Source organism: Corylus avellana, chromosome ca4 (genome assembly GCF_901000735.1).
Source record: "Corylus avellana chromosome ca4, CavTom2PMs-1.0".
NCBI lineage: Eukaryota > Viridiplantae > Streptophyta > Magnoliopsida > Fagales > Betulaceae > Corylus > Corylus avellana.
In genome coordinates this window covers 21,629,900-21,642,657 of record NC_081544.1, presented here as the reverse complement: position 1 = coordinate 21,642,657, position 12,758 = coordinate 21,629,900, and the positions used below count along the sequence as shown (strand labels likewise).

The window sequence follows — 12,758 nt, the reverse complement described above, 5'->3', positions numbered from 1 at the left end:
AGATTATTAGCAAGGATTAATAATATCAAGAAGTATGTTGGAATCCTTTACATCTTTATTAGATGCTTATGATTATACATGTGTTTAACATGTTGTAATATGGTAAATGATGATTGTTAGGACTTCTAGGACCAATATGAGTTGTGCTTTAAGTTTGAGAATAGGTTTACAATTTAGATTCTGCTAACTATCTTTATTACAAAGCATCAAACATTTGACCCTTGAGCATTAAATGATCGACTCAAAACATAAACCAATAATTAGGGTTTATATGCATGATTAGGGTTCTGCTTATAGGTAAAGGTTTTAGTGTGCTGCATGTTTAATATTAAGGTATGTATTACAATGACATGAAGGTTAAGACTTGTCAAAATGAAGATGATCAATTAAGGTAACTAAATACTTACACATACATTTTTTATTTTACTATACTATATGTTTCATGAACTAAGCAGACTTTTAATTTATTTTAAGAGTCATGAGCCTAATGATTTTATCAAATGTTATAAATGCTTCAAAATGGATATTTGTTTATTAAATGATTTATAATTGAACATATGGTATCTATCACAAGACCAGTGGACCGGTGGTGATTTTAAAAGTTACATTATTTTTGTAGTGACATAAGAAGGATACATGAACTTCTAACATTACTCATTGGCATAATGATGGAGGCAACACTTATTAGCTTTGCAAAAACTAATAACATTTTGGTTTCCAAAGTTGAGAATTTCGAATTGCTACCTAAGGATCATTGTATAATAGATTTTGTGATAATTTACTTATTAAGTTGTTAATTTACGTATTTGCTACTTTTCTACCTATAAAACACCTTGATATTTTACAGATTAACGATGTTTTGTATATTAGCAAGTTTGCCATAATTAGATTTGAGCATTTCATTGGGATGAAGATGCCGAGTGAATGACTTGTATTGTCAAGTTTACATAGATAGATAGAAGTTGTTAATTTTGTAGTATTTCTCTTTGAAAGCTCTGAGTTTGTTTAATGATAATTAATGGCCTTTGAAGATAATCATAACTGTCTTAGATCTTTTTTTTTTTTCTCCCGATTTTCGCTATAGTTTACTTTGATAGTTAGTGTTTGTGTAGTGAATCTAGCTAATTACAAGTTAATTAGTGTGGAATTACTATAAATAACAATTTAAATTAATTATTTTTTAGAGTATTTTTTAGAGTATTACAATTCATGGCGGCTCCTTATAATCCTTGCTATTACCTAGATTTTTTTTTTTTTTTTAATTGTTTGACATGTCCGCACAAGAGGGGGGAGGAGGATTCGAACTAGTGACCTCCGCTTCATTAGGCGTGGTCCTAGCCGATTGAGCTACCTCTTGAGGACGCTATTACCTAAATTCTTAATTGATGGACATAGGCAATTAGATTTTTGGCTGAAAGAAAGGCCAACCTTGTTTTAAATTTTTAAATTTTGGATGGTAGTATCGTCCAAAATTTCGAAATTTTTTTTATCAAAACCATTATTTTTTTGTTGACATATCCGCACAAGGAGAGGAAAAGAGGAGAGAGATTTGAACTAGTGACCTCCGCTTCATAAAACATGATCCCCAACCGATTAAGTTACCCATTGGGAACAATCAAAACCATTCATCCTAACAAACAATATCAATTACTTAAAAAAAAAAAAAAAAAAAAAGAATTTAAAGAATTGCTGAAACCTCCACCAACCCCTCTTACATGGCATGCTTATAGCCGTCCAGATTCTTCAAATTGTAGCCCCAACATTTGAGAGAATTGGAGGGGACCTTGGTAGTTGGAGTGGTCTTCAAATTGTAGAGCATTTGGGGGAATTGGAGGGACCTTGATCCTGTATTATCTTCTATTTACAATTGCGCATGAAAAAAAAAAAAAAAAAAAAAGAAGAAAAAAAATGAAATATATATAGTGGCAGTGGGGCCCACCCTCTAGTGCTCCGAGTAAAGTCTGGGGGGGCTTGACTTCTCGTCTAATCGACCAATGGCATTTGCTTCGGCGCTTCGGCTTCCATGGACTTGTGTAAGTCGCTTTAAAAGACTTGATTGAATCCCAAGGATGACGACGACGAGCGTGATGGCCATAGTCCGGAGGTGTTGCAGCTTCGGCGCGTCAGTTGCGCTGCTATTCTCGCTTCTGATTACTACGAGTGTTGGTTTTGCTGGAGTCTTCGGCTACAACGGCGTACTCAACGTCAAGTACAGATATGCGGGACGCGAGCGCTCGCTTATTCAACTCAAAGCTCACGATAGCCGCCGCCAGCTTCGAATTCTCGCCGGCGTCGATCTCCCCTTGGGCGGCTCTGGTCGTCCCGATGCCGTCGGGTTCGCCTTCCACTCTTTTTAAATTTCTTGCATTTCTTCTCCTTGTTTCAATTTCCATTTCCGTACATTATTGGTTGTGATTTTAACGCACGCACACAGGCAAATACATGCTTAGTATTGTTGTTGTTCTTTCTCTCCAACTGATTTTACCAGCAGGATTCTTCAAATTTAATTGCTATTATTTGAAACACGATAGATATCGTTGTGTTAAATTTGTGAAAATTGCCAACGGCTTCCTTGTTCTTGTGCATGTGATTGTTCTTTTGGAATTACTAGTATTGCAAGAAGCCAGTGATAAATTTATTTCATTTCCGGGATGTTGTAGGCTTTACTATGCTAAAATAGGGATTGGAACACCTCCAAAGGACTACTATGTGCAGGTAGATACAGGAAGCGACATTATGTGGGTCAACTGCATTCAGTGCACCGAGTGCCCCAGAAGAAGCTCCCTTGGTGTATGCTGCCTCACTTCTCTACCTCAATTTTTTGCTTGTTCCTCTTTTATAGTTATTTATTTATTTATTTTTGGCCTATCTGCATTGGGATATGGAGACCACATGTTGATACGCATTTGATTGCTTTTCTCTGATTCAGTGTTCGTCTTCCAACAGATTGAGCTGACCTTATACAATATAGAGGACTCGGCCAGTGGGAAATTGGTTCCTTGCAATCAAGAGTTCTGCTTAGAGATAAACGGGGGTCCTTTATCCGGCTGCATGGCTAATATGTCCTGTCCGTATCTTCAGATATATGGAGATGGCAGTTCCACCGCTGGATACTTTGTGAAGGATGTTGTGCAGTATGATCGGGTGTCTGGAGACCTCCAAACTACTTCGGCCAATGGAAGTGTTATATTCGGGTGAGTTTACAATTCATACGTCTTCCGTTAGTGAACCAGTAGATATGAATATTTGTCTGCAAGTATGACCATGATTTCTTATTGTACTCTTTATGCAATCTAATGTATGGTACAATTACAAACAATTCTGTGTGTGTTATATTGATGATAGGTTCAGTGATATAAAATTATAAAAGGAATACTTTTTGACTTAGATTTTATAGATACTTCTTCAGGTTAGAATGAGGGTAATGTTTCATATGGTTTAGAGATAAGGACTTGGTACAACGTTATCGGCCACCAAAGATGAGCTTTCTGAGTGTGAATATGTATTCTAATTCAGAATGTTCTCTAGCTTTCTCCGTATCTCATGCCTAAGACCTAGAATCCGAATGTTCTTAATGGTGAATCCTTTTTGGCAGTTCAGGTTTGTGTTGATCGTGTGAATTTGCTTTCTTCATAAAGAAACTCTTTGTAGGGCTTTGGTGGAGTTTTGAGATTCTCGTTGAATACCACAAAGTGGTGGAGATGTAAGTTCTTGCTTTCAGATTCTGCATTTCTGTTGTAAAAGTTAGCTTCCTATGTTAGCTTCCCCGTGGAAGTAGCCCAATGAGTGAATTATGTCAATCACTTCTATGGTGGCTATGTTGTTTTGTCTATTTTTTGGCCTCATATTTATTTTATAATTCGCCCAAGATTTGTGTGTTGTTTGGCCAAATTTTTTTTGGCTAAATGTAGCAGTTGGACTTGTAGTGTCAGATTTTGATTAATTAAAAATCTTGGTAATCCTTTTTGGGAAGTATTATGGTAATAGCTAGTAATATTTTGAGGGGAAAAGTGTGGTCAAACCACATTATAATAGCATATTGTGAGGGTAAAAGTGTTGTCTAACCATGTTAAATTCTTATCTCTCGCATGTGGTTCAATTTTGTTATATATTTCAAATCTCTGTAGTTATATTAGTCCTTTTCTCAAAAGCAATTCAACTGAAAAGTAGTAAGAATTCTAGTATCTTGTTCTCCTTGGTAAGTAGAATGTTTGTATTCTTCTTCCTATTAGGGGTTCTCTTGTGTACTACTCCCTGTGTACTAGGGTTGCACCCTTCTGCGCTTTATTAATGATATGAAATTACTTATAAAAAAAATGAGGGGATTGGCATGACATATGGAGTCAGACGATCTTCTTCAATATGTTGTACTGAAATGAGTAAATGTGAAGTAACACACTTCTTGCCTAGAAAATGAAGGATTTACATGATCTAATTTGATTCAAATGAGATTTATGTGAACATGTCTAAAATTCCTATTTGACTTGCTTGCAGTGGCGTTCTGTTATGAAGTTTTTTTTTTTTGTTTTGGAAAAACTTTACTTAACCCCCCAAAGTTCAAAAACTATCAATTTAGTGTATTGAACTTTAAAACATTTGCAATCTCACCCCTCTGATTAAGGTTTGTGGTTAAATTAGACGGTCAAAAGATGAAATGACCATTATACCCATGTAAACTTTATGAAATTATAAAATTACCCTCAAATTACAATTAATTTTTTATTTTTTTTAAAAAAGTGAATTAGAAAAAAAAAAAAAAAGCTAGGGAAAATACAAGGGGGTTTTGGCAATTTTCACAAAGACCAAGGCTCTTACCACTTGAGCCAACCCCTTGGGGTTAAAAAAATGATGATTATTATATACTGCCATCCAAGCATAAAGAGATTTGAATATAATATCTTTGAACTCTAATACCGAACTCTCACAATTCTTCGAACCTCCTCGCATTCTGCTCTCTCCAAATGTACCACACTCAAATTGCGCCATCTTCCAACTTTCTGTGGCAAAATGCTAGAGCCATTTCCCCAATAGAGCTCGGTTAATCTGGGTCAAATTTCTTACCGCCAAAGCACTATGAAAAACAATTTTTAGCCCAACTGACTAGATGGAATTTGAACTCATCGCCAACTCCACCCATAGAAAATCCTTTTGAAGTTTTTCAATCTGATTAGCAACACCTACAGCACCTACAAGAATGGGGAAAAGGGATAGCTAATATGTGGGTAAATTAGAAAGAGTACTTTTAATCGAAGTCTACCACCCTTTGACAAATAAAGCCTTTTCCAATCAGGCAAACGATATTTTTTCAACAAGACCATCTCATATTGACTTAGGCATGTACGGAGCCCCCAAAGGAAGACCCAAATACTTCATAGGCAAAGAGGGGAAAATAAAAAGAAATAAAGTCAATGGAAATTTGAATAGGAGAGAGAATATTTTTGAGTAATAATGTTATGCCTTTTGTCTTAGAACTCTGAAGGTAGTTGACCGAAAATTCAATGTGGGTTTTGGTTGGGTTGCATTTATTGGCAGCAAAGAGAGGTGGGTGGGGTTCTTTACATTCTCTATACATGGTGAACTGGACTGGATTAGGTGATGGAATATTACTGTGGCAGTTGTGATTTGACGGAATGAACAGTGGCAATGTGGGTTGATGGCTTCCTAATCAGAAAGGGATTTGACTTTCTTGTGTTGTGAATTGTGATATTTTTGATGGCTCGAATGGAGGTTTAAGTGGCATTTGGCTTGGATTTTGGAAATTAGAAATGTGCTAAAAAAAGATGGAAGGTGTGAAGTAGAATCTTATTTTTATTCCTGTGGGAGACGAGGGTGTTAAGCTTTTATTCTGAAAATGAATGATCAAACCTTTGGCTTATTTGTATTACTCAAAGTAGAACACACAAGGGCCATGGAACAGAAACTAAATATGTCCATTATTTGGAATTTAGTTAATTATCTTTTTGATAAGTAGTCATAGTTTATTAAAAAGCGCCAAAGCCCAACCCAAGTACACAACACAAGAAGTGCACAAGAGATACACTTAGTTAGAAGAAGAAAAAAGATAATAAAAACATGAAAGGTAGAAGTCATTGATGACTACATGGTGGCTGAAACCCCAGTTAGATATTTTCACCTTGAACTTTTCACTTTTTCGGTTCTCTCAGCGGTTAATTTTTTAAAACCATTAGAGCGGCTCATGACTAGGAGATGGATGTCTTTGCTTTGTTCTTCAATTTGTTGTATTCGGAGTGTGGTTGTGTGGAAGATGGTGCATTCTTGCCTTCTTTGGTGCTTGTGGAGGGAAATGAATGATCGAATCTTTGAGGATCGCAAGAGGACATTAAAGGAGCTTAAGTCCTTTTTTTATCTTTTTATTTGGATAGCTGCGTTTGTAGCTTCTTTGGAGATTAGTTTTCATGATTTTTTTGTTCGTTTTTCTTCTTCTAGCTAAGTGTTTCTCTTGTGTACTTCCTGTGCACCTCGGTTATGCTTTCATTTTTATTGATATTCAATTACTTATCAATTTTTTTTAAACCATAACTATGAGGGAAAGGGTTTGTAAGGGAGACTGGGAACACATGAAACATGGGATCAAGGCTCCGTTCTATGACTTCGGACATGGCATGTATAGGAACTCGTGGTTGTGTATGGCTCTGGTGTAAGGTGCCAATTTCAATGTCTGGTATTCTCATCCCTTTATAACTATCTATGCTTATGATGGATTTCTCTCATCAGTGGATGGAAGTAGCTTTACATGAACCATCTCAAAATCTTGTTTTTATGTAATTAAATTTATTATTTATTTTATCTCAATGTGGTTGTATTTTTGAAGCTAAACAAGTGGTATCACAACCAACATATTGATTGGGTATCGACTACAGAAGCTTTGAGTATGACTAGATAGGATGATTATTAGAGGGTTTTGTTGAGACGACAATTGCTAGATACAAAAGCTAGAGAATTTTATGAACCAATTGACATGAGATGCATCAAAATGGTTCAATTTAACCATCTTCTTCTTCACTGTGAAGTGGCACGAGCCCTATGGAGTGTGCTATTTACTCTTTTGGATGTCACATGGGTCATGCATGGAAGGGTGGCATATTTGCTAGCTTGTCGGTACGGTTAGAGAGGTAATAGTTCCGTAAGGGAGGTGTGGAGAACTGCCTCACTGTGTCTAATGTGGGTTATTTGGAGAGAGTGGAATGCACGATGTTTTGACGATCAAGAAAAAACGGATGAGCTCAAAAAGATGTTTATCAAGACTCTGTTCCATTTGGCTAAAGCTTTTAATGTGTCTCAGATTTCTAATCTGCCTCAATTTTTGGCTTTTTGTTCTTCTTTTTGTCTATAGTGGGGCCTCTCTTTGTATACATCCTATGTACTAGGGTTGCGCCCCTCTGCCATTTTCAATGAATTACTTATTTATCCAAAAAAAAAAAAAATGGTTCAATTTATTTCACTAACATTATTACAACACATTGAAATGAGTTGAAATACCTTGTTGTAGACATATTTATAAAAACTAACCATGATAAATCTCTTTATAATGTTAATATCTCACAGGTACACCTAATCATTTAAAAACTTATCAAAAAAAAATCTCTTTATAATGTTTGTTCTCTTTCTCTTTATATCTCTCCACGTGTGTGTGTATCCGTCCCTGATGAGGAAGCAGTTGAATTGTATTCAAGCTTTAGGTTGACAACTAAGATCAGTTATGTGTTATGCTTTCTACAACCTACAATTACAGTATGGTTACAGAGATGAACTCTGTGTGAAATGCTTGAAAATTGCCCAAACAATTCTTCTATAAGTTAGTTCTCTCAGTTTAATGCAAAGGTTGCCCATAAAAAGTTTAATACAAAGGTTGCAGTAATGTATGGGATTTACTGTGTGCTTTATCTGCTCATGGCTGACATGTTTGTCATTGCCAATTTAGATATTGGCATATAGCAGGTTGAAACCTAAATTGGTTGTAGACATGATCATAATGGGGGGAGACTTTCCCTTGACAGGATCGATTAACCATTAAAAGGTACATTGTGTAAATTATTTTTTGATAAGTAAAGCCACCTTTAATGCCCCCATATTGGGTTACAAGCTTGCACTACCGAGCTCGGCAATTATATTTAAGTAGAATAATAAATGAGTATGGTATGGCAGGATGATCATTTTTTCTTTTCTTTTCTCTTTTTTATGCAGTGGTAGACTGAATTTGACTATCCATAGAATGTTTGTTGTAACTTAAAGTTAAATGTTTTCTTATTATGCTATGTTATTCTGCACTTCGAAGTTTTTTTTTTTTTCCTTATTTTCTTAATTTTAGTTTATTGAATATCATGAAGTCCCCTTTGATGCTTTCTATTTTGTTCTAGAAATTCTCAATGGTATAAACTTGTTGATACCTATCTCAATATCATTTCTGTTTCATAATGTTAGAAGGTCCTATTCTTTTTGTTGTTATTAGCCTGTACTTTTTTCTCTTTTGGGGGTGTTTATGTGGTGGTTTTGATGTTTTTGGCATAGGTGTGGAGCTAGACAATCTGGGGATCTAGGTTCTAATGAAGATGCACTTGATGGTATACTTGGTTTTGGAAAATCAAATTCGTCAATAATTTCACAGCTAGCTTCATCTGGAGGAGTGAAAAAGATGTTTGCTCACTGCTTAGATGGAATAAATGGGGGAGGTATCTTTGCTATTGGGCATGTTGTGCAACCAAAAGTTAACGTGACTCCATTGGTACCGAACCAGTATGTGATGTCTTTTATAGGTGTTATGGTTGTCCCTTGTTTGTCCTATATAGAATCTCAGTAGTCATTTGTGTTTATTTTGCTTGTAATGCTATAATATTGTAATAAATTAATTGTTATTTTAGATTAAATGTGCTACTTGACTTTGGAAGAGAGGTCATAGCTTTCTTTGATTTCATCAATGGGCGACATTTACTAATTGATGCTCATTTTTTTCATTTTAGCTTGCAGTCATTTGTTTCAAATAGGAATACTTATATACAAGGATTAAAGGAAGTCAACTAATTTAGTGGGGAAAGCTTTGATGATGGATGATCAAGTGAAGCCGACCCCTAAAATGAGCTTTCTACTGCTGTACTTATAATGCAGCTAAACTTAATTGTACTTGAAAAGAATGTATAGTTCATTCCTGTAATTATTGCACCTAATCGTCTCATATAACAGTTTACTTTAGCAAGCTCTAAAACTCAAAGTTTAGCAAGCGGGACTTGCTTGTGTTGCTTTTAATAGATTGCTTCATTGTTTATGCTCTTTGGAGTGCATGTGCTGTAAAGCAAATATCTGTTGAGTCCACTGATATGATAATTAAGATACAAGTTGCTTGAGTGTGTTGATTGGTTTGGTATTCTGAAGTTCTCTGAGGAGAGAAAGAGGTTAAAGGAATTTTGTAGTATTGGATTTTTTTAATTACAAGGGAACCAAGCCATTACATTGTAAAAATAAGAAGATAGCAGAGTCACATGTAGTCAAGTAGAATGGTTTGTTTCTTGATATGTATTAAATATATAGAGCCTAGAAAAAGCTGTACTGAATATACAGAGATGGTGGACCTGTTATATATACTAAAGATTGACTGGCAAATCTATGTTTATTATAATGCATTCAATAAGCAGCCACTTTCAACCATCTGGACTAAATTTTAAATATTTCAAATAGAATTGAATTACTAAAATATAATGTTGATCTCTTGAGTATGTCAAGTGTTGCTTCTTTGAATATACATGCTCATGTAATATGTTCCTTTTGCTTTCTGCATTCATGAGTCTTTTATTACTAAGCACTTGTACTTTTTCTTCTCAGTCATGTTATGTCTTGTCCTATGGAATTTGGCAAGTAAGCTATTTCTTCTTGTTAAATTTATAGGCCGCATTACAATGTCAATATGACAGCTGTTCAAGTTGGTCATGTTTTTCTAAATCTTTCAAATGAGGTGTTTGAGGTTGGAGACAGAAAAGGGACAATAATAGACAGTGGTACAACCTTGGCCTATCTACCAGAAATGGTTTATGAGCCATTAGTAAGTAAGGTATGTGATATATATGAGCCATTATAGGGTGCATGATATATTAAAGCTATATCTTGTTGACTTTCTGATTTCAAGTTGCCCACTTACTCATTTTAATATCTTTGTTAGATAATCTCTCAACAGCCAGATTTAAAAGTTCAGACTGTTCATGATGAGTATACATGCTTTCAGTACTCCAAAAGGTATGTTGCAGTATATATTGTTGTCATATAGGTCTTTAATTGTTAAGAGATGGTAATAGCTAGATGTGGTGTTGATGGCTAGAGAGAAAGAGGAAAATACAAACAATATTGGATCTCAACCCAGACACACATGCACGCACACACACAAGCACACATGGAAGAAATAGAGATTGAAATAGTGACCTTTATGGATGGCCTTCATAGATATATCTCCCAAGTGATCACTATACTTGATACATGAGGAAACAATTTGCATTTTCATAATTATATTTTGGAAGCTGTAATACTCTAACTCAACGTGTTCATTCCTTCCATGATACACAGGATTACTAGTGAAGTACATGTCATCTTGATTGTAATATCTTGATAGGCTTGTCACTAAACAAATTCCATTTATTATACAATAAACTTCACTAATTGTCTTCGTCTTAAGATGGAGGAAGATGAATAGGATGTTATTGATCAAGTTGAGACTCCACTTGACTTTCTAAAGATGAAAATTAAATGAAAACTATGGATCTATAGATCATGATCTAGAATTGATAAAGATGTAGAAGAAAGAGGATGGAGATTAAATGAAAACTATGGATCTATAGATCATGATCTAGAATAGATAAAGATGTGGAAGAAAGAGGACAGAGAACCACAACCAACAATTGATTGAGGACTACCAAATCCAGAGTCACTGAAGATCTAGGATAGACGAACACCTAAGTTAGAATATAGAGAAACTGTACTAGTCATGTGAGTTGATGCCCTTGAGTCAATGACCCATAAAGAGGATCTAGATGGTGCTAAAAAGGTAGTGTCACCTGTTTGGGCAAGTCTACCTACCTCTGCAATAAGCACTTATTGAGCTCTTTAAAAAGAGCCAAGTGCTTTACCTGTTTCTACCTCTGTATAGGCACTTGTTCATCTCTTCAAAAATGGCTTTGTAATTTACTTCAGTAAGATTGATGAAATCATCAGAAGCTGGAAGTAGTGGTATTGTAACTGGAAATCTCTTAAGTTTGGGAATGGCTTCTAGACGAATATATTACCTGGTGACTCTGCATTTGCAACAAAGTTTCAATATCATGGCCATTACCTCCACAATGAGATTGCTTTTGGCCTTGTTCTCAACCTTGATGTCTGTCATCACATCAATCAGTCCAGGCTAGGCTCCAAATCCTCTTCTTGTCACTTCACAACCATGAGAAGCTTTGCCTTAAGCAGAGACTAAGGCCTGATTTTCTTTTTCAGTCTAGCTAAGGCCTAATACCATGTTGTGTCAATGCCTAGAGAGAGTGGCTGGCCTCTAAGTATGTCACTTGACACAGTGGAAGGTTGGGGATAAAGGGTTATTCATGATAACTCCAAAAGGGCTCTAGAATCCACTAGAAAAGAACTTTTTTTTTTTTATAAGTAAAGATATATAGATTAAAAGCACAGAGGGGCGCAACCCTAGTACACTAGGAGTATACAAGAGAGCGACTAAGAAGAAGAAAAAGAAGAAGAGAGCATAAAAAGAAAATCTTGGAAGCTGATTACTATAGGCGCTAGCCAACCAGCAGTCCAAGTGAAAAGGGTGTACAAGAAAAAATGAATGAGGTCCTCTAAATTCCTAGTCAAGTCCTCAAAACTTTTAGCATTTCTCTCGTTCCAAATGCACCACATAAGGCAGAGAGGGACCATCTTCTACACAACGGTGTTGCTAGTTTTACCACCTGTCCACCAAGAAGCGAACATCTCCTTAACGTTACCCGGCATAACCCAACACAAGCCAAACCGAATGAAAATGGCATTCCACAAGGAATGCACCACCCCACAGTGGAGAAAGAGATGGTCAATAGACTCCCCATCTAATTCACACATGCAACAACGATTTATCACCATAATACCTCTCTTCTGAACATTGTCCAAAGTTAGAATCTTTCCAAGCACGGCCGTCCAAACGAAAAAAGCCACTCTCGAAGGAGCCTTGGTGCGCCAAATACTTTTCCAAGGGAAAGGAATGGGGTCTTTAGATGCAAGGATCCTATAAAAAGATCTTACTTCGAATTTGCCTTTACGAGAAGAGATCCACCTTATTCTATCCTCCCCTTCCCTGTCTATTTGATGCTAATACAATAGCGTGTAAAAAGAGGCCAAGACCTCCACTTCCCAATCATGTACCCTGCGAGTGAAGAAAACATTCCACTGAACAGAGCCATTTAAGCATTCCCTATTGTCTGCAATAGACGCATCCTTATTGGTGGCAATATGGAAAAGTCCAAGAAAAGCTTTCTTGAGAGGCATGTCACCGCACCAAATATCTTCCCAAAACCTGATATTGGACCCAAGACCAGGGACAAATCTAATGTGGCATTGGAATGACCTCCACCCCCTACATATGTGCTTCCATAACCCTACCCCATGCGATCCTCTGGGTATCGTGGAGCACCAACCACCCCAAACCGCACCATACTTTGCTACCAGAATCTTTCTCCACCAAGCCTCTTTCTCATGAGTAAATCTCCACAACCATTTTCCCAATA

General features: G+C 36.2%; 1 protein-coding gene across 1 annotated transcript in view; it reads left to right on the top strand.

The window, feature by feature from the left end:
- Positions 1 to 1,977: 1,977 nt before the first annotated feature.
- Positions 1,978 to 12,758, top strand: part of LOC132177493 (aspartic proteinase 36) — a 28,567-nt gene continuing 17,786 nt past the window's right edge. The window contains exons 1-6 of the mRNA XM_059589838.1: positions 1,978 to 2,335; positions 2,661 to 2,790; positions 2,947 to 3,194; positions 8,530 to 8,754; positions 9,898 to 10,060; positions 10,169 to 10,242. Coding sequence (XP_059445821.1) covers positions 2,070 to 2,335; positions 2,661 to 2,790; positions 2,947 to 3,194; positions 8,530 to 8,754; positions 9,898 to 10,060; positions 10,169 to 10,242 — 1,106 coding nt within the window. The 5' untranslated portion in view covers positions 1,978 to 2,069. The remainder of the gene's footprint in view (positions 2,336 to 2,660; positions 2,791 to 2,946; positions 3,195 to 8,529; positions 8,755 to 9,897; positions 10,061 to 10,168; positions 10,243 to 12,758) is intronic.